Source organism: Oncorhynchus mykiss, chromosome 1 (assembly GCF_057628025.1).
Source record: "Oncorhynchus mykiss isolate SJ-2025 chromosome 1, ASM5762802v1, whole genome shotgun sequence".
In the NCBI taxonomy this organism is placed as follows: Eukaryota; Metazoa; Chordata; class Actinopteri; order Salmoniformes; family Salmonidae; genus Oncorhynchus; species Oncorhynchus mykiss.
The window spans coordinates 75,261,003-75,287,978 of record NC_143022.1 but is presented as its reverse complement, the minus strand read 5'-3'; the positions used below and the strand labels follow the sequence as shown (position 1 = coordinate 75,287,978).

Sequence of the window (26,976 nt, the reverse complement as noted above, 5' to 3'; positions counted from 1 at the left end):
TCTGTCTCTCGCTCCCTTGCTCTCTCTCGCTCCCTCGCGCTCTCTCTCGCTCCTGTCTCTCTCGCTCCCTCGCTCTTTCTCGTGCTGTCTCTCACTCCCTCGCTCTTTCTTGTGCTCTCGCTCCCTCGCTCTTTCTTGTGCTCTCGCTCCCTCGCTCTTTCTTGTGCTCTCGCTCCCTCGCTCTTTCTCGTGCTCTCTCGCTCCCTCGCGCTCTCTCTCGCTCCCTCGCGCTCTCTCGCTCCCTCGCGCTCTCCTCTCTCTCGCTCCCTCGCGCTCTCCTCTCTCTCGCTCCCTCGCGCTCTCCTCTCTCTCGCTCCCTCGCGCTCTCCTCTCTCTCGCTCCCTCGCGCTCTCCTCTCTCTCGCTCCCTCGCGCTCTCTCGCGCTCTCCTCTCTCTCGCTCCCTCGCGCTCTCCTCTCTCTCGCTCCCTCGCGCTCTCCTCTCTCTCGCTCCCTCGCGCTCTCCTCTCTCGCTCCCTCGCGCTCTCCTCTCTTTCGCTCCCTTCACTCTCTTTCGCTCCCTCGCTCTGTCTCTCGCTCCCTCGCTCTGTCTCTCGCTCCCTCGCTCTGTCTCTCGCTCCCTCGCTCTGTCTCTCGCTCCCTCGCTCTGTCTCTCGCTCCCTCGCTCTGTCTCTCGCTCCCTCGCTCTGTCTCTCGCTCCCTCGCTCTGTCTCTCGCTCCCTCGCTCTGTCTCTCGCTCCCTTGCTCTGTCTCTCGCTCCCTTGCTCTGTCTCTCGCTCCCTTGTTCTGTCTCTCGCTCCCTTGCTCTGTCTCTCGCTCCCTTGCTCTGTCTCTCCCTCGCTTTGTCTCTCCCTCGCTTTGTCTCTCCCTCGCTCTGTCTCTCCCTCGCTCTGTCTCTCCCTCGCTCTGTCTCTCCCTCGCTCTGTCTCTCCCTCGCTCTGTCTCTCCCTCGCTCTGTCTCTCCCTCGCTCTTTCTCTCCCTCTGTCTCTCGCTCTGTCTCTCGCTCTGTCTCTCGCTCTGTCTCTCGCTCTGTCTCTCGCTCTGTCTCTCGCTCTGTCTCTCGCTCTGTCTCTCGCTCTGTCTCTCGCTCTCTCTCGCTCTGTCTCTCGCTCTGTCTCTCGCTCTGTCCCTCGCTCTGTCTCTCCCTCCCTCGCTCTCTCTCGCTCCCTCGCTCTCTCTCGCTCCCTCGCTCTCTCTCTCTCTCCCTCCCTCGCTCTGTCTCTCTCCTCCCCTCAACTGAGAAATAAAAATACCACACACACTCACTCTCTCTCTAAATGGTTGCACACACTAATCTTCCGCACTCCCACACACTGAATCCGGTTATACAACAATCCAGCAAGGGTATAGAAGGAGGGAGGGAATGGAAGGATAGGGAGGGAGGGAATGGAAGGATAGGGAGGGAGGGAATGGAAGGATAGGGAGGGAGGGGATGGAAGGATAGGGAGGGAGGGGATGGAAGGATAGGGAGGGAGGGGATGGAAGGATAGAGAGAAGAGGGGATGGAAGGATAGAGAGAAGAGGGGATGGACGGATAGAGAGAAGAGGGGATGGACGGATAGGGAGGGAGGGGATGGACGGATAGGGAGGGAGGGGATGGACGGATAGGGAGGGAGGGGAGGGAGGGGATGGACGGATAGGGAGGGAGGGAGGGAGGGGATGGACGGATAGGGAGGGAGGGAGGGAGGGGATGGAAGGATAGGGAGGGAGGGGATGGATGGATGGACGGATAGGGAGGGAGGGGATGGACGGATAGGGAGGGAGGGGATGGACGGATAGGGAGGGAGGGGAGGGAGGGGATGGACGGATAGGGAGGGAGGGAGGGAGGGGATGGAAGGATAGGGAGGGAGGGGATGGATGGATGGAAGGATAGGGAGGGAGGGAGGGGATGGATGGATGGAAGGATAGGGAGGGAGGGAGGGGATGGATGGATAGGGAGGGAGGGGATGGAAGGAAGGATAGGGAGGGAGGGGATGGAAGGATAGGGATGGAAGGAAGGATAGGGATGGAAGGGTAGGGGGGAAGGAAGGATAGGGATGGAAGGATAGGGAGGGAGGGAGGGAGGGAGGGGATGAATGGATAGGGAGGGAGGGGATGGAAGGATAGGGAGGGAGGGGATGGAAGGATAGGGAAGGAGGGAGGGGATGGAAGGATAGGGAAGGAGGGAGGGGATGGAAGGATAGAGAGAGAGAGGAGGTGATGGAAGGATAGAGAGAGAGGAGGGGATGGAAGGATAGAGAGAGGAGGGGATGGAAGGATAGAGAGAGTAGGGGCTTTTAGAGTAATTGTACCTCTCAAAGCAGCAGGAGCTCAAGGTAATGGAGGATGGAGGTGTGTACATCCTCTGTCTTAGAGATGGGACTTAGAAACAACCTCATGCTGCTTTAAATATGATTTCATATGCAGTCATATCGCTACACACTGCATGGCATTTCACACCACACAAAGCGCTGTGTATATACAGTTGAAGTCGGAAGTTTAAATACACTTAGGTTGAAGTCATTAAAACTTGTTTTTCAACCACTCCCCAAGTTTCTTGTTAACAAACTATGTTTTTGTCAAGTCGGTTAGGACATCTACTTAGTAATTTTTCCAACAATTGTTTACAGACAGATTATTTCACTTATTATTCACTGTATCACAATTCCAGAGTCAGAAGTTTACATACACTAAGTTGACTGTGCCTTTAAACAGATTGGAAAATGCCAGAAAATAATGTCATGGCTTTAGAAGTTTCTGAAAGGCGACCTGACAATAATTTGAGTCAATTGGAGGTGTACCTGTGGATGTATTTCAAGGCCTACCTTCAAACTCAGTGCCTCTTTGCTTGACATCATGGGAAAATCTAAAGAAATCTGCCAAGTCTGGTTCATCCTTGGGAGCAATTTCCAAATGCCTGGAGGTAGCACATTCATCTGTACAAACAATAGTACGCAAGTATAAACACCATGGGACAACGCAGCCGTCATACCGCTCAGGAAGGAGACGCATTCTGTCTCCTAGAGATGAACGTACTTTGGTGCGCAAAGTGCAAATCAATCCCAGAACAACAGCAAAGGATCCTGTGAAGTGAACATGCTGGAGGAAACAGGTACAAAAGTATTTATATCCACAGTAAAACGAGTTCTATATTGACATAACCTGAAAGGCCGCTCAGCAAAACTCCAAAACTGCCATAAAAAAGCCAAACTACGGTTTGCAACTACACATGGGGACAAAGATCATACTTTTTTGGAGAAATGTCCTCACGTTTGATGAAACAAAATGGAACTGTTTGGCCATAATGACCATCGTTATTTTTGGAGGAAAAAGGGGGATGCTTGCAAGCCAAAGAACACCATCCCAACCGTGAAGCACGGAGGTGGCAGCATCATGTTGTGGGGGTGCTTTGCTGCAGGAGGGACTGGTGCTCCACACAAAATAGATGGCATAATGAGGCAGGACAAATATGTGGATATATTGAAGCAACATCTCAAGACATCAGTCAGGAAGTTAAAGCTTGGTCGCAAATGGGTCTTCCAAATGGACAATGACCCCAAGCATATTTGCAAAATGGCTTAAGGACATCAAAGTCAAGGTATTGGAGTGGCCATCACAAAGCCCTGACCTCAATCCTATAGAAAATGTGTGGGCAGAACTGAAAAAGTGTGTACGAGCTAGGAGGCCTGCAAACCTGACTCTGTTACACCAGTTCTGTCAGGAGGAATGGGCCAAAATTCACCCAACCCAAAATCACCCATTGTGGGAAGCTTGTGGAAGGCTACCCTAAACGTTTGACCCAAGTTGAACAATTTAAAGGCAATGCTACCAAATACTAATTGAGTGTATGTAAACTTCTGACCCACTGGGAATGTGATGAAAGAAATAAAAGCTGAAATCATTCTCTCTAGTATTATTCTGATATTTCACATTCTTAAAATAAAGTGGTGATCCTAACTGACCGAAGACTGGGAATATTTACTTGGATTAAATGTCAGGAATTGTGAAACTGAGTTTAAATGTATTTGGCTAAGGTGTATGTAAACCTCCAACTTTTCACTGTATGTATGTGAATCTGTCGACAAATCAATCACACGCCAATAACCGTTTACATGTTTAAGGCTACCTCTTTTCCATAGCTAACCCTAAAGGTACATCACAATAGTAACATAGACACTTCACAATGCAAGTGCCATCATCTCCCATTTCAATATAGCCTACATATTTGTTGATGTAGCTGCTAGGCATATCAAGTGTTTTCAGACAGATGATGTACGGGTAGATCCTATGCATTGCACCATATCCCATGTATCCTGCAGCTGTACAAATAGCCTACTTAAAACCCTGATATATAGAGGCCTAGTCCACTCAGCCGTCCCGAGCCAGCCCGACTAGCCTAACTCAGCATCTACTGGGAGATTCTGTATCTCGGTCTTTTAGATGATCCAGAGAGAGGGGAGATGTGGTATAATTAAGCAATAAGGCACCAGTTTGTAACCAGTTTATAATAGCAATAAGGCACCTTGGGGGTTTGTGGTATATGGCCAATATACCACAGCTAAGGGCTGTTCTTGGACATGACGCGGCACGGAATGCCTGGACACAGCCCTTAGCTGCGGTATATTGGCCAAATACCACAAACCCCCAAGGTGCCTTATTGCTATTATAAACTGGTTACCAACATAATTAGCGCAGTAAAACTGTTTTGTCATGCTATCTGAGCAGCTAACCGATCGCAGCTAACCGATCGCTGCAGCTGTACATAGTCTATTGGTAAATAGCCCACCCATTTTCACCTACCTCATCCCCATACTGTTTTTATTTATTTATTTTTCTGCTCTTTTGCACACCAATATCTCTACCTGTACATAACCATCTGATAATTTATCACTCCAGTGTTAATCTGCATAATTGTAATTATTTGCCTACCTTCTCATGCCTTTTGCACACAATGTATATATAGACTCCCCTTTTTTCTACTGTGTTATTGACTTGTTAATTGTTTACTCCATGTGTAACTCTGTGTTGTCTGTTCACACTGCTATGCCTTATCTTGGCCAGGTCGCAGTTGTAAATGAGAACTTGTTCTCAACTAGCCTACCTGGTTAAATAAAGGTGAAATAAAAATAAATAAAATAAAAATGCCCGTGGTATACGGTCTGATATACCACGTCTGTCAGCATTCCGGACTCGAATCACCCAGTTTCTAATGGCTGTTGTGAGAAATGGGTGCAGTGACATCCATGGCTATGCTGTTCTCATGAGTTGCATGGTTTAGATGCTTTTCCATTAGGTAGCACTCGCAGATTGGTACGAGATAATGTTTTGATGTGGTGATCAACTAGATAAGACCGTATAAACCCAGCTGTATAGGCTGGGTAATGGATAACATCTGGATGCTGTTTGGGAACTTATTTGCATCTGGCAGCTTACCGAGGAGGATGATCATTAAGACTCCCGTTGCTGTTGAAGCCTGGGTAAGCTGTGGCGTTCCCGCCGCGCACGCGCACACACTCAACCCCCGCACACACGTCTCACTCTTTCTTTTCTAGCTCTCCATCCCACCCCCTCTCATCTTTCTCCCCTTCCTTTTCTCGTGCCGTCTGTACTCTTTTCCTCCCTCCTTTCTCTCTGTCCCCCTCCCCCTCTCTGTATGTCCACCGCCTGTGGGCTGTAATTAAGCTCTAGCAATGATTCTGTCCTAGCAGCATCTGCTGGCCTCTCTCTGTGTCTTCTCTCATTGGCTGAACTCTGGCTGAGTGCAAAGCCAGTGTGACACCTGCAGTGTGTGTGTGATACATATGTGTGAATGTGAGGGAGGAAGGAGGGGTGTTGAGGAGGTGGATTTTATTGGGAGGGAGACAGCGGGAAGGAGCGAGAGACCAACTGTACACACTGCACTGCAGTAGCATGTTGAGGTAGGAGCATATACTGCAGTGCTGTGATTTCCACACACAGGTGTGTTGCCTTGGGCATAGACAGCCTCTGGGGTAGTGGGTGGTAGCATGTAGTCCCTCTGTCTCTCCTTTCCACTCAATCTATCACTCACAAGCTGTTCTGTTCTTTATCAGTTGCTGTTTCTCTCCCTCTCTTCCCCCTCCCCCTCTCTTACTCTCTGTTTCTCTCCCCCTCACCAAACAGCAAGGCGTCTCCCTCCCATCAGAGCGGAAGCTTATGTTTTCTTTTCAGGCCATGAATAAAATATCAAAGGAGAACAAGTGATGTTCCCTGCATCGGAAGTTGCGGCGTGGTCTTTGTTTGTGTCTGTCTGTCTGTCTGTCTGTCTGTCTGTCTGTCTCAGCTACTGTAACAGTGGTACTTTATCAGGGAGAGAGGGGCACAGCACATCTAGACGGGGATTGGCTCTGGGAGGGAGATGAGATTCAACACACACAGAGAGAGAGAGCGAGAGACGGACGTCACACATGTCACACCATGTGCCATCTCCGGTCGATGGGAGTGAGTTGAGCAAACGGTGTGAAGGGCGCTCTAAGGAGCCATATCCTCTGACTAACAGCCAAACCCATTGCATGCGTACACACACAGGCAGCCCAAACGAGTAGCATCCTGTGACTAACAACTGCCAGAGGCGGGAGGGGGGGGGGGGGGTAGCAGGCCGTGGATCGATAGCATAGCCACTGGGAGGCTAATCAATATTGTATTGACACTGCTGGAGTAGGAGGAAGAGCTGAGACTGTTTCCCAACCCCCATTCCCCCACTGTGTGTGGACCATATCTTGAAGGCTCACAACCTGATCCCACCCTGGAAAAATAGTTACACACTGGAAATTCAGCTTTGTTTTTTATTTGTATGTGTGAGTGGTCCAACCACAGTCAGCTCAGCGTTGACCTCGTTTGGTCTTTTGACTGTTGACTGACTCAAACTGCGTTTGCTCTGTTCCCGCGAAGCCAATAGATTAGCATTTCTAAAGCCTTTTGTGTAAAAACGACTAATTAAAACTTTATCGCTCGCAGACAGACAGGGAGCGAAGGACCACGTATCTGCCCTTTGTGCCAGCGCTGAAGTTAGTATTAGTGAGAGGGAGATAGCATCGCTCTCTCACACAGACAGCATTGCAATACATACATAGACGCAAACACAGACACACAGACACACAAAGCTGCGCAATAAAGACAAACACACACACACACCAAAGAGTCTCCAAATCAGTGTTGTATTAACGTTTCCGTGACCCCCCTCTGCGGTCGAGCTGGGATTGGGTGTAAAAAGCCATAAATCCAATTACTTTATGCAAAGTGGCCGAGTAGTGTTTTATAATAAGAACAAAATAGGAAAACAGGTCTGCGTTCACTAGCAGTGCTCTGAGCCTATCACGTAGCCTAGTGGTTAGAGCGTTGTCCCAGTAACCAAAAGGTTGCTTGTTCGAATACCCAAGTCCACAAGGTGGAAAAAAAACATTTGTCAATCTGCCCTTGAGCAAGGCACTTAACCCTAATTGCTCGCCATCAATAATGGCTGATCCGTGACCCCACTCTCCGAGGCTGTCTCAGGGGGAGATGAGATATACAAAAACACCTTTTTAATTCACACCTCACACTTGACGTAGGAATAGCCAAAACACAGAGAGGGAGAGAGGTAGCTTTAGTGTGAGATCACTGTTTCTGAGTAGTCCTCTCATCAGCTCTAAGTGTGTGTGCGCGTGCGCGTGTGTGTGTGTGTGTGTGCAGCCACGCATCGGCTCCCAAACACTGGCACTGACCTTTCCCCAACAATCTAGTAGACTCCAGAGGGCGTGAAAATGGTGTGTGTGTGAAAATGGTGTGTGTGCGCTCGTTCTGCAGGTCTGCAGCTCAAACGAAGGGACTTTTCCCTGACTGTCAGATGAATTTAGCTCTGGAAGAAACACTCCTGTGTGGCAGGCAGCTTAGGATCTTCCCTATGTGACAAAACCTCTTAGAGAAGGTGTGTGTGTGTGTGTGTGTGTGTGTGTGTGTTGCGCATCAGACTGTCAGAGACTGTTAAAGTCCGTCAGGCTGCAGCAGTTCTGCACCATTCACCACAGTAACACGCCGTCACTCTCAAACTACCACAAACACACACACACACACTTGCATCAAACAACCAACATGTCCAGAGAGACATTGCAGAAACCCTGGGCTTGATGAATAATGGTTGTGTTGTGGTTCAGGTGTGTTCCAGAATAGGTTTCTAGTCAGGCCATGGTTTGGAAATCTGTTTTGTGTATTTTAACTTCATAATGTGTATGGTGGAGCTGTGTGGACTACTTTTTGATGAGGAGTGACTATACCTGACGTTGCAGCTTCAGTGTCAGTGCTCTCCTATTTCCCAATGCCCTTTGTTGACATTTTAGTTTTACTAAAGAGCATTTTTGAAGTCTCTTTTCGTCTCTCTCGCCCTCTCTTTCTCACTCCATCTCTCCATTCCGGGGCTGCCTTGACACACATCCCCAGACAGTGGCAGCGTTATCATTCTCTTTTGTAGTGTTAATAAGGCAGCTGTCAGGCTGGCTGGTGACATCCTTGTGTGACAGGCAGACTATTTGTTTTTCTCCTGCTGGACCTTTTCTTCCCAAGATGAGTCTCACCGTATCGGGGAACTGTTGTACACTGCTTCTTCTCCACGGTGGTGGTAGTGTGCAGCGTCTGGTCGTCTTGGTTGGTTTGTTTCGGCGCTCTAGTGCGTGGAGGTTTGCGGTTCCTGGCTGGTTTGTAGTATCTTGATTTCTCCTGGTATGTTTTTGGTTGGGTTAGTTTGTGCTGATCTTTGCTTAAACAGTGTTTCAGTCTCTGTCTGCTTTGTGTGGACTGTGGATGTTTGCTTTAGGTGGGCGTTTCTTGCTTTTGACTACTCCTACTTGGTATGCAGTTATTTGCGGCTCTTCTGTAGGTGTGAAGGTGACGATAGTGGACGTGGAGGAGAGTGTTTGGCTGTTGATTACAATGCTCACTTTGTTTGCCTGGTGTTGCTGGAGTTGAATTGTTCCCTGGCCTCACCTCAGATTAGGAATCCGCTGTTAAACAACAACTGGACCTAGTCCTGAGAGCCGAATTGCCAATCACAAACTAGAGCCAGTCCTTACATCCAATCACAATCTAGAGACAGCCCTGAGATCCAGTCACCAACTAGAATCAGCGGTGAAGGCCAATTACCATCGATCAGTCCCGATTCCTAGTGATGGCATTTGCCAATGTGTGTCTGTGTTTCAGAATGACTACGGCAGGCCTTTCTCTAGCTCAAAGGGCCAATGCGGCTGTTTTTATCTCAGTAGCAAATCATTTCTGGGTAACAATTAAGTATCTTACTGTGTTTCTTTTTCACAATTTTAATTGAAAACAAAAATAGCTTCTTATAGCAAAGAGCAATTTCTCAAGCAAGAATGTAGCTAGGACTGTCTGGGAGTGGTCTGAGTAGGGAGGGTAAAAACTGGAAACTAGCTGTTATTGGCAGAGAGGTTTGGAACTCCCTTTCGTATTGGTCTATTAACTCATTTGGTGATGTCACCAGGCAGGCCAAAACAGGCTGACATTTCAGTCGTTTTAAACAGCCCTTACACTAAAAGGACATTTATAATGAATTGCACAGTATTAATCCAACCTCAGTGTGAAAGTATAAAACACTGAAACATCTGACTGCACTGGGCCTTCAACTTTGTGACAGTAACTGATGGACACTGAATAGTAATGGTGCACACTAATTCAGCTCAATCCTTGGAATGCTGTTGTAAACCTGCATTGTAGGGCTATGCTCTACCTCTGACTATGTGCTGGCTCTCTCTCTTCCTCTTCCTTCCGGTTTCCACAGAAGAAGGCGGAGCTTCAGACAGACTCCAGAGCCAATCCCAGGAGGACCCCCGAGCCGGCCATCGACCTGCTCGGCCTGGGTAAGGCATGACCAGCAGATCCCAGATCCTAGAAATGGATACTCTAAATGCCCCCACTTTATCAAGCGCTCTCGCTCTCTGTGTGTGTCTAGTGGGGGGGAGTATGACAGAGTGAAAGAGGCACGTGTAGAAGGGTGAGAGGTGTTAATTAAACTGACCTGGCCAGGGAGGTGGGGTGGAGGTTTGGGTCTGGCTAAAAAAAAATAAAAAAATGTAAACCATGTGTCTTCCTGATGGAGACCGTATGTTTCCATGGCTCGCTCAGCTTTCGCTCCCAGAGTGGCCATCCCATAATAGATGGTCAGTTGAACCCGGAACAAAGGGAGGCTACTTTCAAGTGGGGAAGAGATAGAAGAGCCTGTGGCACTCATTTCATTGCCCTGTCCCTCTCTGTTCAAAATCTCCACCATGCACAGCTTCTTTCTCTTCTCTCTCTCTCTCTCTCTCTCTCTCTCAATTATTTCCTGTTCTCTCTCAAGGGGCTAAATTTTGTTCACACTTAAAGGGCTAAATTATGGATGTTCTAACATAGTGTTATATAAAGACTACCATCATGCTGTCTTACCTCTCGCTCTATTTCTCTCTTCTATTGCTCTCTCTAATTTCTCTCTCGCTCTATTTCTTTTTCTCTATATTGCTCTCTGGTCAAACTCCCCATCATACATGTCTCATTCTCTCTGTCTGAATGGTGCATTGTCTACTAATGGTCTCACCTCTTGAGGAGGGGGACAGTTTCTCCTCTTGCCACATTCTCATTCTTTCCCTGTCTCTCTCGTTCACTCTCTCCCCAATGTCCCATGGTGCTTTCCCTCCTGTCGTGGAGAGCAGCTGGATTGTAGATGGGCAATGTCTCTGTGATCACGATCAGCCAGCATCCCTATTTCTCTCCCAGCTGTCTCTGTCTGTCTCTGTCGTCTGTCTCTGTCTTGGTCTGTCTATCGAGCTTATAAATCTGATTAATGATTCTAAAAATAGCCCTTGAAAACAATTGGCAGTTTGTGATCCACGAATTGAAATTTAATTCCATTTCAACTTCAGAAGTGACATCGCTGTGAACGAAAATCCATATCCACCTGAAAGTAATGGTCCGTTTCTGAGTTGACTGTTTTGAAATAGCATTGAGTTATGATCATATACCTGTGTGGAGGGGGCTGACTGGGCTTTTTCATTGTATTAGGGTTCTGAACCCCAAGTAAATAATATCCCAAAACATCCTCCTACATCTGAGGAGGGAAGGGGAATAGGCAGCGCATCATAGATAACCCAGGAGTCATGTGCACACACACACACACACACACACACACACATGGATATGAGATTACGCACAAAATCTATACTGCCTACAGGTCAATGTTTACTCTCTCTCAGATGCACCTGCAGGTGGAGCTGCAACCAGTTCTGCTGCACCAGTCAGTGATGAGGACATCTTTGGTCCAATGGTGTCCAACCCTCTGCCCTCTTCCAACAACACTCAGGTACCACCTCTCACCACAACCCACAGGTACCACCTCTCACCACAACCCACAGGTACCACCTCTCACCACAACCCACAGGTACCACCTCCAACCACAACCCCCAGGTACCACCTCTCACCACAACCCCCAGGCACCACCTCTTCTTCTGGACCACCTCCCACCACAACCCACAGGTACCACCTCCAACCACAACCCCCAGGTACCACCTCTCACCACAACCCCCAGGTACCACCTCTCACCACAACCCACAGGTACCACCTCTCACCACAACCCACAGGTACCACCTCTCACCACAACCCACAGGTACCACCTCTCACCACAACCCACAGGTACCACCTCTCACCACAACCCCCAGGTACCACCTCTCACCACAACCCCCAGGTACCACCTCTCACCACAACCCACAGGTACCACCTCTCACCACAACCCCCAGGTACCACCTCTCACCACAACCCCCAGGTACCCCCTCCCACCACAACCCTCAGGTACCACCTCTCACCACAACCCCCAGGTACCACCTCTCACCACAACCCACAGGTACCACCTCTCACCACAACCCACAGGTACCACCTCTCACCACAACCCCCAGGTACCACCTCTCACCACAACCCCCAGGTACCACCTCTCACCACAACCCCCAGGTACCACCTCCCACCACAACCCCCAGGTACCACCTCTCACCACAACCCCCAGGTACCACCACCCACCACAACCCCCTGGTACCACCTCTCACCACAACCCCCAGGTACCACCTCCCACCACAACCCCCAGGTACCACCTCTCACCACCTCCCTCCCTGGGGGTTGTGGTGAGAGGTGGTACCTCTCACCACAACCCCCAGGTACCACCTCTCACCACAACCCACAGGTACCACCTCTCACCACAACCCACAGGTACCACCTCTCACCACAACCCACAGGTACCACCTCTCACCACAACCCACAGGTACCACCTCTCACCACAACCCCCAGGTACCACCTCTCACCACAACCCCCAGGTACCACCTCTCACCACAACCCCCAGGTACCACCACCCACCACAACCCCCAGGTACCACCACCCACCACAACCCCCAGGTACCACCTCTCACCACAACCCCCAGGTACCACCTCCCACCACAACCCCCAGGTACCACCTCTCACCACCTCCCTCCCTGGGGGTTGTGGTGAGAGGTGGTACCTCTCACCACAACCCCCAGGTACCACCTCTTCTTCTGGACCACCTCCCACCACAACCCCCAGGTACCACCTCTCACCACAACCCACAGGTACCACCTCTCACCACAACCCCCAGGTACCACCTCTCACCACAACCCCCAGGTACCACCTCTCACCACAACCCCCAGGTACCACCTCCCACCACAACCCCCAGGTACCACCTCTCACCACAACCCCCAGGTACCACCTCAACCCCCAGGTACCACCTTTCACCACAACCCCCAGGTACCACCTCCCACCACAACCCCCAGGTACCACCTCTCACCACAACCCCCAGGTACCACCTCTCACCACAACCCCCAGGTACCACCTCCCACCACAACCCCCAGGTACCACCTCCCACCACAACCCCCAGGTACCACCTCTCACCACAACCCCCAGGTACCACCTACCACCACAACCCCCAGGTACCACCTACCACCACAACCCCCAGGTACCACCTCCCACCAAAACTCCCAGGTACCCCCTCCCACCACAACCCCCAGGTACCACCTCTCACCACAACCCCCAGGTACCACGTCTTCTTCTAGACCACCTCCCACCACAACCCCCAGGTACCACCTCCCACCACAACCCCAAGGTACCACCTCCCACCACAACCCCCAGGTACCACCTCCCACCACAACCCCCAGGTACCACGTCTTCTTCTGGACCACCTCCTACCACAACCCCCAGGTACCACCTCCCACCACAACCCCCAGGTACCACCTCCCACCACAACCCCCAGGTACCACCTCCCACCACAACCCCCAGGTACCACGTCTTCTTCTGGACCACCTCCCAGTGTTGTCAGCCTATGCCCTCTCCCCTGTGGATACAATTGAAGTCAGTGAAGACAGACTGGAGTGCGGGGTTTTTTGTTCCTCTGCAGAAAGAACACACTCATACACACACATTGACCTCAGCTCATACACACACACACACAACAGACAAACATTTTAATGTGCAGTCTAGTCCCACATTCCATATCCTCCGAGAGATGAAGAGAGGTCAGTGTATTGTGTTAATTTCACTGTGTCCCTGTCCCCAGCTCCCCAGCTACAACTGACACTGTTGGTTAGTTAAGGCCTGTCAGATGAAAGGACACAGCTCCAATGTATCTGTGGATATTACCACTAGAGAGGGTAGTCTGAACATGGTACAGAGACAGGAAGAGAGAGGGTAGTCTGAACATGGTACAGAGACAGGAAGAGAGAGGGTAGTCTGAACATGGCACAGAGACTGAGGAAGAGAGAGGGTAGTCTGAACATGGCACAGAGACTGAGGAAGAGAGAGGGTAGTCTGAACATGGCACAGAGACTGAGGAAGAGAGAGGGTAGTCTGAACATGGTACAGAGACTGAGGAAGAGAGAGGGTAGTCTGAGCATGGCACAGAGACTGAGGAAGAGAGAGGGTAGTCTGAACATGGCACAGAGACTGAGGAAGAGAGAGGGTAGTCTGAACATGGTACAGAGACAGGAAGAGAGAGGGTAGTCTGAACATGGTACAGAGACTGAGGAAGAGAGAGGGTAGTCTGAACATGGCACAGAGACTGAGGAAGAGATGGTAGTCTGAACATGGTACAGAGACTGAGGAATAGAGAGGGTAGTCTGAACATGGTACAGAGACTGAGGAAGAGAGAGGGTAGTCTGAACATGGCACAGAGACTGAGGAAGAGAGAGGGTAGTCTGAACATGGTACAGAAAAAGGAAGAGAGAGGGTAGTCTGAACCTGGTACAGAGACTGAGGAAGCGAAAGGGTAGTCTGAACATGGTACAGAGACTGAGGAAGCGAAAGGGTAGTCTGAACATGGTACAGAGACTGAGGAAGAGAGAGGGCAGTCTGAACATGGTACAGAGACTGAGGAAGAGAGAGGGCAGTCTGAACATGGTACAGAGACTGAGGAAGAGAGAGGGTAGTCTGAACATGGTACAGAGACAGGAAGAGAGAGGGTAGTCTGACCATGGTACAGAGACTGAGAAAGAGAGAGGGTAGTCTGAACATGGTACAGAGAAAGGAAGAGAGGGTAGTCTGAACATGGTACAGAGACTGAGGAAGAGAGAGGGTAGTCTGAACATGGTACAGAGACTGAGGAAGAGAGAGGGCAGTCTGAACATGGTACAGAGACTGAGGAAGAGAGAGGGCAGTCTGAACATGGTACAGAGACAGGAAGAGAGAGGGTAGTCTTAACATGGCACAGAGACTGAGGAAGAGAGAGGGTAGTCTGAACATGGTACAGAGACAGGAAGAGAGAGGGTAGTCTGAACATGGTACAGAGACAGGAAGAGAGAGGGTAGTCTGAACATGGTACAGAGACAGGAAGAGAGAGGGTAGTCTGAACATGGTACAGAGACAGGAAGAGAGAGGAGCCACACAGGATATTTTCTTCTCTCAGCCGTCTCCCAGTCTGAGAACAGCAGTGGAGAACGAGAGATGGAGTGATGGTTAAATAAAGCACTTGTGAATGAGCTGTGTTTGATAGGTGCCACAGTCATTCCCCCACCCCTCCCTTCATCCCACTTCCATACTCCCTTGGCTCTCCACTGCCGAGACACACACACACATCTCCCCTTTCTTGTTTCACGGATCAGAGCATACACCGGCTGCACGCCGACACAGCACAGTCCTGACTGAGCATGGACACAGCACAGTCCTGACTCTGAGCATGAACACAGCACAGTCCTGACTGTGAGCATGAAGAGCAATTATGGGTGGTTGGTTCCAGCATCTCTAACTACTGCTGTTACCAACCCCAATCTGCCTTCTCTCTCTCAGCCCCTCCCCTCTCCTTCCCGCCAATCCTCCTTCCTCCCTCCTTGCTTCCTCTTTCCTTCCCCGCTCCCCTTCCTTTCCCCTCCCTGTCTCTCCCTCCCTGTCTCTCCCTCCCTGTCTCTCCCTCCCTGTCTCTCCCTCCCTGTCTGTATTCTGTTCATGTAGGACACACACAACACATCTGCACTGCTTCACACATGGAAGGAATCCAGACACACAACGAAAGAATACACATGAATACACACTTTCCTACTGGCTGCCTATGGTTGGTTTGTGCTACTGGTTTGAGCTGTGGTACACACACCCACAAACACACAGCCATACATTAGACAGCGTTGATCTGCTTTCCCTCCACTATCAACCAGGATTCTAGTGTGATCTTCTATCTCCAGTGTATCCCCAGTAAAATAACCCCCCCCCACCCCCCCCCCCCTCTCTCTTCCCTGGCCAGATCTGTGTTCAGTAAAATAACCCCCCCCCCTCTCTCTCTTCTCTGGCCAGGCCTGTGTTCAGTAAAATAACCCCCCCCCCCCCCCCCACACCTCTCTCTTCCCTGGCCAGGTCTGTGTTCAGTAAACTACCCCCCCCCACACCACCCCCCCACCCCCCACCCCCTTCCCTGGACAGGTCTGGGTTCAGTAAAATAACCCCCCCCCCACGTACACATACAGACATGTTACATACACACACAACCTTCTGCTCAGTAGGATTGTCAGCTACAGATGGTGTATCAGGGGGGGTAGTGTGTGTGTGTTCTGCCAGATTCGGGCAGGCTGGAACACACACTGCTAAGTATTTGTGGGTCTGAATGTAGAAGTATATGAATACTGACACGGTGGGAAAAGGCTGTTGAATGAAAATGCCACTTCTAATTCACAGCTTTGTGGAGAATCAACGGAGGGCAGTGTAACATGGATACTGGTGTGAGAGTGGGAGTCCAGCCATGCACACATCTGTGTGTGTTGTGTGCCTGTCTGTGTCCACTGTAAGGACATGTCCCTGCTGATTTTCTTCCACTACCATTTCTTTATTCCCTCCACATTGACCAGACACACAGGCACACACCCCTCCCTCCCTCTCCTACTCGTATATCACTACTGATCCAGAAGGCAGTCAGACAGAAACACACATCTAACGTTGGGAAAACGCTAGTTTTTGGGCAACATGCAAATGCCTGGGTATTTATAGCACACTGATACATATTGCAACGTTCCAGAGCCGCCTGCCTGTCACCTTCATCTGTCTCGGCCCTAGTAAATTGACTGTGTGTGTGCGTGCGTGTGTGTGTGTGTGTGCGTGCGCAGACATTAAAAGGTCATGCTCATGAATAGTACACGTTTGTGTGTTTGTTCACCACTGTGTCTGTCTGTCTGTCTCGGACTCAGTTCGTCTGTTTGTATGTTCCCTCCTCTTTTCTCCTGCCCCCTCGTTCCCCAGGCAGAGAGGTGGGGAGAAGCAGCCTTTTGCCACAACACACAGAGCCCTTCCTGTGGCGCGCGTGTACATGCCGTCATCGCGCAACTTCCCTCCTGTCTCGCCTTATTCATGAACTGACTCCCTCCTCTCTCCCTTCTTCCCTCCTCTCTATCGCGCCTCTCATTTCCCCTGTCCTCTAATTATCAGACCAAAGGTGAGGACACCACAGTTCACAAGACCGAATCCAAACATCACACTGTTGCTTTGATGTGCATTTTACATGTACTGTACCTTTCACAGTATTTTAACATTTTTGTTCAATAAAGAAATCTGAAAATACTCCGGATACATTCAGTAGCACCATCCACTTATTCATTGACATTTTGGAGCAGGTGCCTGATAAGAAAAGCCATTAGCAGGGTTTGAGTGAGAGAACTAAGGTGGCCACACACCTTTTCAATGTACCTTTTTACTCTAGGAAATGACCTTAACTATAAGGTGTTTTTTTTTTTTTTTGTTTAGCTCTCCAAGCTTTTCCGCTGAGGAACTGAAGCAGGCACACTTGTATGATTTTGTTTGGAACACAGCCCTTTATCCTCACCTTCACACAATTACTGCTGTTTTTTTTACCCAAACCGTTATCTATCATTCTGGGTCAGGTGGGCATTATTTGAAAGCGTATTCTATTGCCAAGATGGCTTGTTTGAGTTCTAAAATACAATCTGACAGTGTCAGGCTTTCCAAAGGCACTTCAGACAGATTGTCCTTTTGGTGCACATAGAGAGGAGTCATGAGTGCGTTCATGTACGTGTTCCGTGGCTAATTTTCTTCACCATACGACCAACAGGCTCAGAGTGTTCAGGACGTAACATGTCATCCTTGTAACTGGATCAAATAGAACGATCGCAAACGTTGATACTGTAAATGACATGAGTTTTCAAATATGGAAACGTGAAGTGCACATTGGGACTCGTGGGTGTGTGGATTGCTTGTATTTTTATTTTTATTTTTTTATTTTATTTCACCTTTATTTAACCAGGTAGGCTAGTTGAGAACAAGTTCTCATTTGCAACTGCGACCTGGCCAAGATAAGGCATAGCAGTGTGAACAGACAGTATGACATCAAAGCGGTATTTATTATAGTCCTCAACCTCTCATCTTTCTGAACACACCCACTCGGTTTACAGCATTTCCCTCACTCCGAAAACAAATGGGTAAGGGTATTGGGGGTAACTTATTGTCACGCGCGGTGCTCAAGTTTATAAATGCAGTCAGTCAAAGCCATGGCAGCGCGGTGGAGCACAGAGTCTGAGCTCTGACGTCATGTATAGCATGTTGCTGTACCTCCAACACATTCCAATTTAAACGCTTATCAATGACCAAATCTGCCATTTTCAACATGTATATGCGATGACGGGGGCCGTGACAACGGTTAAAAGTTTTTTTTTTTATAAAGGGTGTGTGTGTCTTCTCAGCCTCGTTCTCGCTCTATTCATCTCTCTCTTCTGCACCAGTCTAATTCATATCATCCATCTCACTTAAGGTGACAGCACCTCTTCTCTTCCTTTTATTTCTCTCTCTCCCTCTCTCTCTCTTTTTAAGTGCTGCCTGTCAGTCGTACTACCTCTACGTTGTGAGTGTATGCGTGCATGTATGTGTGGTTGTGCATTCTGCTCATGCAGGTTGGCTTCAGTAAATCAATTTGGCAACAGATCTATCTCACAAACACACACACACACACACATTCTGTCTGTTCCTATGTTCTGTCCCTCCAGGCAGTCTCCAGTGCAGCCCCAGGCGCCCCAGCAGTAGCGGCGTCCGCGGGGGGATCGGGGGGTGCTGCTGGCCCCCAGGCTAATCTGGACCTCTTCAGTGAGAAGAACAGTAGCAGCACCAAGACAGAGGAGGGGGCCAAGAAACCCCTCTCCAAGGACTCCATCCTCTCCCTCTACAGCAACACCACAGTCAGCCCACAGCCTGCTGCCCCAGGTAGTGCTACATACAGTACATACATACATACATACATACATACAGTTGTTATTGGAAGTTTACATACACTAAGTTGACTGTGCCTTTAAACAGCTTGGAAAATTCCAGAAAATTATGTCATGGCTTTAGGAGCTTCTGATAGGCTAATTGACATAATTTGAGTCAATTGGAGGTGTACCTGTGGATGTATTTCAAGGCCTACCTTCAAACTCAGTGCCTCTGCTTGACATCATGGGAAAATCTAAAGAAATCAGCCAAGACCTCAGAAAAACAATTGTAGACCTCCACAAGTCAGGTTCATCCTTGGGAGCAATTTCCAAATGCCTGAAGGTACCACGTTCATCTATACAAACGATAGTACACAAGTATAAACACCATGGGACCACGCAGCCGTCATACCGCTCAGGAAGGAGACGCCTAGAGATGAATGTACTTTGGTACGAAAAGTGCAAATCAATCCCATAACAACAGCAAAGGACCTTGTGAACATGCTGGAGGAAACGGGTACAAAAGTATCTATATCCACAGTAAAACGAGTCCTATATATCGACATAAACTGAAAGGCCGCTCAGCAAGGAAGAAGCCACTGTTCCAAAACCGCCATAAAAAGCCAGACTACAGTTTGCAACTGCACATGGGGACAGAGCTCATACTTTTTGGAGAAATGTCCTCTGGTCTGATGAAACAAAAATAGAACTGTTTGGCGATAATGACCATCATTATGTTTGGAGGAAATAGGGGGAGGCTTGCAACCCGAAGAACACCATCCCAACCGTGAAGCACGGGGGTGGCAGCATCATGTTGTGGGGGTGCTTTGCTGCAGGAGGGACTGGTGCACTTCACAAAATAGATGGCATCACGAGGGAGGAAAATAATGTGGATATATTGAAGCAACATCTCAAGACATCAGTCAGGAAGTTAAAGCTTGGTCCAAATGGGTCTTCCAAATGGACAATGACCCCAAGCATACTTCCAAAGTTGTTGCAAAATGGCTTAAGGACAACAGAGTCAAGGTATTGGAGTGGCCATCACAAAGCCCTGACCTCAATCCTATAGAAAATGTGTGGGCAGAACTGAAAAGGCGTGTGCGAGCAAGGAGGCCTACAAACCTGACTCAGTTACACCAGTTCTGTCAGGAGGAATGGGCCAAAATTCACCCAACTTATTGTGGGAAGCTTGTGGAAGGCTACCCAAAACATTTGACCCAAGTTAAACAATTTCAAGGCAATGCTACCAAATACTAATTGAGTGTATGTAAACTTCTGACCCACTGGGAATGTGATGAAAGAAATAAAAGCTGAAATAAATCACTCTCTCTACTATTATTCTGACATTTCACAACCTTAAAATTAAAGTGGTGATCCTAAAACATGGATTTTTTACTTGGATTAAGTGTCAGAAATGGTGAAAAACTGGGTTTAAATGTATTTGGCTAAGGTGTATGTAAACTTCCAACCTTTTCTTTATGTAGCGTTGCTGCAGGAGAAATCTAGTGGAGGTAACCTTGAGAATGTATTTCCTCTGCTGATACTAAGTGTTGACCCAAATGCTTTCTCTCTCTCTCTGTCTGTGTGTGTGTGTGTCCTCAACTCCAGCTGCTGCTATGTATATGGGCCAGCCTCCGATGCAGCAGTTCCCCAGCCAGCCCTCCGGACAGCCTAACTTCCAGACTTACCCAGGAGTGGGCGGAGCTATGCCACCCACAACCATGACGGGCGGTGTTATGCCCCAGGGAGGAGGAGCCATGATGGGGCAGAACTCTGGCATGATGGTCGGTATGGCGATGCCCAACGGCGGTTACATGGGTATGCAGCAAGGCATGATGGGGCCTCCGGGCGGCGCTATGCCAGCGGGGGCGGGGACTCCCCAGATGTACGCCGCCATGCAGCAGCAGCAACAACAGCAGGGCCAGTGGAATGTGAACCAGGTAATACACACACACACACACAGTGGGTGATCATGGGGGAAATTCTCTTCTCATTCCCCCCTCTGTGTGTGTCTCTGTAGCTTTACCCGACCTTTGTGTGTGAGCATTGTCATTTCCTTACGACTGCAGGAGGTTAATGAGAGATCATAAATCACTGTGCTCCCACTGACAACACATCAAACACACACACACTCTGCCTCGGTGCAGTACATGATATGGTCGTGTGTGTACTGTAATGGGTTCAGGGTGTGCTGTTGGGCTTTTAACCTATGGGTGGGGTTTGGAAAGGATGGTTGGTGGGGGGGGGGCTACTCAAAAGTGCTCTCAAATCATTATGCTTGTCTGGGCTACACACACACACACACACACACACACACACACACACACACACACACACACACACACATCTCAGACAAGCCGATAATTCTACTGCTGCAAGGGCATTTCTAATGGATTAGATAGCCAAGACTGGACACCCTGAGAGGCAGAGGAGAAATGGGCAAGGGGGGATGGGAGGGAGATGGACTGACTGAGGACTAAAGAGATGAGAGGAGGGTGTACTCTCTCCGGTCCTTTACACATGCAGTAAGGAAATAATGTCCGCTGCGTTAAAGGGATACTTTGGGATCTTTTTCAAATCGACTTCCCCGGAGTCCGATGACCTTGTGGATCCCATTTTATGTCTCTGCGTGCAGTTTGAAGGAAGTTGCTAACTAGCGCAATTGCTAACTAGCGTTACTCATACATTTCCAGTCATCTGATAGCGGACCCATTTCCAGTCATTGCGCTAATGCTAATTAGCATTGGCTCACGGAGCTACCTCTAAATGACTTCATACTGGACACAGAGACATAAAAATGGTATCCACAAGGCCATCGAACTCTGGGGAAAGTAGATAAAGGGCCTCGTTATCAAACTCCCAAAGTATCCCTTTAAGCTGGTTGTTGCTGTCATTCTAGAATTGTCTAAATGGTTTGTCCAACCCTCTTAACGGTCTCTATTTTCTCTGCCCCTCCCTCCTCTCTTTCTCTGCCTCTCTCACACACCATGTCTCTATCTCTTATCTCTCTCAGATGACCCAGCAGATATCGGGCATCGCCATGAGTGGTGGTGTGGCAGCGCCACCCGGCTTTGTTCAACCAGGTGCTCCCATGGGTGGGGGGGTGGGTCCTCCCTCGGGCCAGACCCTCAGTACCCAGCTGTGGAAGTGAGGGAGGGGAGGGGGGAGAGTGGGAGAGGGAGGCAGAACAACCATGTCACCCCAAATCTCCTCCTCTACCCTCACTCACCAACTGCAAAACAGGAAACGACGCACATGGGGCAATCTATGGACTGCTCCACTGTTCTCCCTCCTCCCCGTTTATGATTCCTTTAGAGACCCCTCTCTCCCTCTGTGTGCTGCGGGGGCGGAGTCTGGGGTGAAAACAGACTGGCAGCTGTGTGTTCATTTCTTTACTTGGGACTTTTACTTTCTTATTCTTTTGACTTTTTTTCTTTTGTTTAAAAAAAAAAACATATTGGCGAAAGAGAAAAGCTGCTGGACCAATAATACAAGCGTCTAATAATAATATATCATTACCAGAACCGATAGTGAGTAAATAGATATTTAAATGGAGAGATATGGATAACATGTTGGTGACCCATCAATATCATGTGTGTATATTATATTGTACTCCCCTCTGGGCATTCAGAGCTCCTGTAGCAAGACATTGTATGATCCAGTACTGTATTACTGTATGTGTGTGAGATATAGACCCCCCCCCCCCCCCCCAGTGAGGTTGTGTTCTACCATCTTACTGTGGTGTTTTGTTGTGTGCAGAACAAGAAGATGCACAGTTCTGTCTGATTGACACTACAAAGCCAAGCTGTACTGGGCTTGGCCTGGTTACGCATCCACCATAGTTGCTGGAAATGACAGTGAAAAGACTATATCTGAGCCAGCACAGTATGGTTCGTGGTGGCCATTTAGTGTGAATAGGGCATTAGTTTGAGGCAAATAAACCTGGACGACAGTCGGTGGGGCTGGGAGCTTACGTGGAGGGGGAGGGGACCAGAATACGAGAGGAAAGAGATGATGCCAGTGATGACATAACGCTCCAGATGATTCAGGAAGTGTGTTGACATTGGGAGCCTAATGGAGCTGTCAGGGATTGGAACAGTTGGCTTAACATCACGTTTGCTTACTTCCCGGCCTCTATGATGACATAATCTCTGTCTAATCCTGCTTTATGTCAATTTATAGATTATATAGTGGGGAAAGAAGGTGAAGAAATACTGCAGGGGGAAATAGGTGGTGCACTAGGAATCAACAAACAATAGATCAAACACAGACATTCTGTGTGTAGTTCTAAGTTGGAGATGCTATCCACATACAGGGTCCCTGCCATGTAATAACAAGAGAACACACACTCAAGAGAATTCATACACACAGCTTGTCCTCCAGGTTTATTTCTAGTGGTGTTTACATTTTCTGGTGCCTAGTACAGAGAGAAATGTTATTTCCGTGCATTAAACAGTGAATAGCCATGAACTATTGTGACCATTTTTGTCCAATGACTCTTTTATTGTAAAGTTGTTTTTTCTTTTCTTTTTCCTGCTTTTACAAGAGGGTCATTTGGAATAAAAGTTGTACTCCTGGAGTTTGTCTCTGTGGTCCAGTGTGTCACAGACCCACAGACACTTGAGAAGGAGAAAACCAACCGGAATGTTAGCCGTCCGTAGCAGGTTGGCCGCTGACCACAGACCATCGGAAGAGATTTTCTGTTCCTTTCCCGACGATTGTGCATGTCGAATGGCCATCGTTAGTCGACACCCAGCTGGTGATCTACTAATCACGGCCCATGTTCTTCACATATTGTTCAGTTTCATACTCGTTGATCTGGTACACACACAAACTCAGCAAAAAAATAAATCCTCTCACTGTCAACTGTGTTTATTTTCAGCAAACTTAACATGTGTAAATATTTGTATGAACATAAGATTCAACAACTGAGACATAAACTGAACAAGTTCCACAGACATGTGACTGACAAAAATGGAATAATGTGTTCCTGAACAAAGGGAGGGGGGGTCAAAAGTAACAGTCAGTATCTGGTGTGGCCACCAGCTGCATTAAGTACTGCAGTGCATCTCCTCCTCATGGACTGCACCAGATTTGCCAGTTCTTGCTGTGAGATGTTACCCCACTCTTCCACCAAGGCACCTGCAAGTTCCCGGACATTTCTGGGGGGAATAGCCCTCATCCTAGGATCAAACAGGTCCCAGACGTGCTCAATGGGCTTGAGATCCGGGCTCTTCGCTGGCCATGGCAGAACACTGACATTCCTGTCTTGCAGGAAATGACGCACAGAACAAGCAGTATGGCTGGTGGCATTGTCATGCTGGAGGGTCATGTCAGGATGAGCCTGCAGGAAGAGTACCACATGAGGGGGAGGATGTCTTCCCTGTAATGCACAGCATTGAGATTGCAACAAGCTCAGTCCGATGATGCTGTGACACACCGCCCCAGACCATAACGGACTCTCCACCTCCAAATTGCTCCAGAGTACAGGCCTCGGTGTAAAGCTCATTCCTTCGATAATAAACGCGAATCCGACCATCACCCCTGGTGAGACAAAACCACGACTCGTCTGTGAAGAGCACTTTTTGCCAGTCCTGTCTGGTCCAGCGACGGTGGGTTTGTGCCCATAGGCGACGTTGTTGCCGGTGATGTCTGGTGAGGACCTGCTTTACAACAGGCATACAGCCCTCAGTCCAGCCCCTCTCAGCCTATTGCGGACAGTCTGAGCACTGATGGAGGGATTGTGCATTCCTGGTGTTACTCTGGCAGTTGTTGTTGCCATCCTGTACCTGTCCCGCAGGTGTGATGTTCGGATGTACCCGATCCTGTGCAGGTGTTGTTACACGTGGTCTGCCACTGCGAGGACGTTCAGCTGTCTGTCCTGTCTCCCTGTAGCTCTGTCTTCAGCATCTCACAGTGCGGACATTGCAATTTATTGCCCTGGCCACATCTGCAGTCCTCATGCCTCCTTGCACCATGCCGTTCACGCAGATGAGCAGGGATCCTGGGCATCTTTCTTTTGGTGTTTTTCAGAGTCAGTAGAAAGGCCTCTTTAGTGTCCTAAGTTTTCATAACTGTGGCCTTAATTGCCTACCGTCTATAAGCTGTTAGTGTCTTAACGACCGTTCCACAGGTGCATGTTCATTAATTGTTTATGGTTCATTGAACAAGCATGGGACAGTGTTTAAACCCTACAATGAATATCTGTGAAGTTATTTGGATTTTTACTAATTATCTTTGAAAGACAGGGTCCTGAAAAAGGAATGATTTTTTTTATTTTGTTTTTTTTGCTGAGTTTACATACACACATACATGTAGACAGACAGACGGTCTTGTTTAGCTTGCATACTTCATAGGAATCACTTTTTATAAGGGACTGGGCCACATTGCAGTATGAGAGCAGAGTCCCCTGGGAAAGCAATGGTCACCCCAGTGCATTATGGTCCCCTTTGAGGTCCGGAATCTCATTGAGCCATTCACAACATTCAGGCAGCAGTTCCCATCCGTGCAATTGGTCCAAAGTCCTGTCCATCATAGTGTAATCCATATCAAGGTTATGGTCAAGCAAGGTGATGTCAGTAGTGTAGTTCAAGAAATTAGTCAGTCTGTCTGACCAATGGGCTTGCTTATTCCTCCTTGGTTATCCCACCCCTTAGACTTCGATAACCACACTGTCCTGTCGATGTCTGGGCTCGTTGCCCAGATTCACCTTCTCTGTACGAGTGTGCCACACCAACACCTGAGAGAGGGGGCGAGAGGGTTAGTGTGTGTGTGTTCTCTGATGAGCACACACCAGATAGATGCATAACTTCCACTATATCACTGAGCCAACTATATGAAATGGAATGGTGCCTTTGTTAAAATATTCAAGAAAAAGCTCTTTGTGACAGAAAGGGAGGGAGTGGATCAGACCGAATAGACTTCTACCTTTTACTGTAGTACATGGAAAGTGCCTCACTTCTATTTCCAACCCAGTAATTTGTGTTCACACACATACACAGTGATGGATGGTTGGTGTGCAGTGCCATCCATTCCCGGCTCCACTCAGGTGGAACATGTCCTTTCCTGCACACGGGGCTGATAATTGGGCCGTTTTGCATATCTAACGAGACAAATGCTGCAGCCAGCGAAGCAGGCATAGGTTTGTGTTTCATTCTATTGTTCCTTTCCTAAATCCCTTCCCTCTTATTTCACCTCTTCTCCTCTCATTCTCTCAGAAAATTCTACAATATTCTAGTCTGGTCTGTTGTGCGGATTTGAGGTAGAATCTAAGGTAGAACCCATCTGTAATAAAATGGGAACAGTTGAGGTAGAATCTAGTTAGAACCCATCTGTAATAAAATGGGAGGGTGAGGTAGAATCTAGGTAGAACCCATCTGTAATAAAATGCGAGGTTGAGGTAGAATCTAATTAGAACCCATCTGTAAAAAAATGTGAGGTTGAGGTAGAATCTAGTTAGAACCCATCTGTAATAAAATGGAAGAGGTTGAGGGAGATTTGGGGGGGGGTTAAAGGCAGTCCAATCTCTATTGGCACCGAAAGTGCTGAGTTGGCAGAGTGTGCAGAGCACCCTGTGCCAGTGTGTCTAGTAGTTAAAAGACAGTCTGACTCCATGGCAGTAAATTTCCTGTCTGCTCTCTCTCTCTCCTTCCAAATTGGATTCTCCTTTGTCTGTCTAAAATATTTTCTCATCTTTCTCTCTCCTGCCTAATGTTCTTCCCTATCTCTGTCTATTTCTTTCTCTCCTCTGTCTTGTTCCACCTCTCCTTTAACCCTCCCTTCTTCCTTCTCATCTCTTGTCTCTCTACTCACTCCAAGTTTTTAGCAGTTTGAGCATTTGTTTTTCCAAGGTTGAAGTTAGATAAGTTTTGTATTTCCTCCCTAATGCTTAAAGGAGCAATCCGCAGTTGCTACATCTATTTGGACTTGAAAAATGAATGACATCACATTGGGCAAAAACTGGTTGAATCAACGTTGTCTCCTCATCATTTCAACCCAAACAAAGAAATGTGATGTTGTTGACTCAACGTGGAAAACTGATTGGATTTGCATAAATGAATAACGTAACGGCATTTGGTCTTTCTTTTTTTTTACCCAGCTTTTAACCTAAATCCAATGATATGGTGACATTTGTTGTTGATTCCACATTGAATTCACGTTAGTGGACAACTCAACCAAATGTGAATCAAAACTAGATTCTGAACTGAGGTCTGTGCCCAGTGGTATTTACCCATTGATCCTTGAAGAATATAACTTAGAAATGCTCCATGAGCTTAGTTCAACTGTCACACCCCATCATAACCCAGAATGTAAGCTTGTTTTACTCCAATGTTTGTAAAC

General features: G+C 48.4%; 2 protein-coding genes across 14 annotated transcripts in view; one reads left to right on the top strand and one right to left on the bottom strand.

Moving 5' to 3' along the window:
• Nucleotides 1-23,215, top strand: part of smap1 (small ArfGAP 1) — a 59,726-nt gene extending 36,511 nt beyond the window's left edge. For 4 of the 13 annotated variants that reach the window (XM_036984688.2, XM_036984654.2, XM_036984664.2 and 1 more), the window contains 5 exons: nucleotides 9,724-9,802; nucleotides 11,171-11,277; nucleotides 18,436-18,649; nucleotides 20,245-20,576; nucleotides 21,650-23,215. In XM_036984688.2, coding sequence (XP_036840583.2) covers nucleotides 9,724-9,802; nucleotides 11,171-11,277; nucleotides 18,436-18,649; nucleotides 20,245-20,576; nucleotides 21,650-21,787 — 870 coding nt within the window. In that variant the 3' untranslated portion in view covers nucleotides 21,788-23,215. The remainder of the gene's footprint in view (nucleotides 1-9,723; nucleotides 9,803-11,170; nucleotides 11,278-18,435; nucleotides 18,650-20,244; nucleotides 20,577-21,649) is intronic. The other 9 variants (XM_090240013.1, XM_090240069.1, XM_036984701.2 and 6 more) reach the window with 3 other exon arrangements.
• Nucleotides 22,995-26,976, bottom strand: part of LOC110528701 (galactosylgalactosylxylosylprotein 3-beta-glucuronosyltransferase 2-like) — a 33,693-nt gene continuing 29,711 nt past the window's right edge. The window contains exon 4 of the mRNA XM_021610836.3: nucleotides 22,995-25,375. Within this exon, the coding sequence (XP_021466511.1) occupies nucleotides 25,289-25,375 (87 nt within the window). The 3' untranslated portion in view covers nucleotides 22,995-25,288. The remainder of the gene's footprint in view (nucleotides 25,376-26,976) is intronic.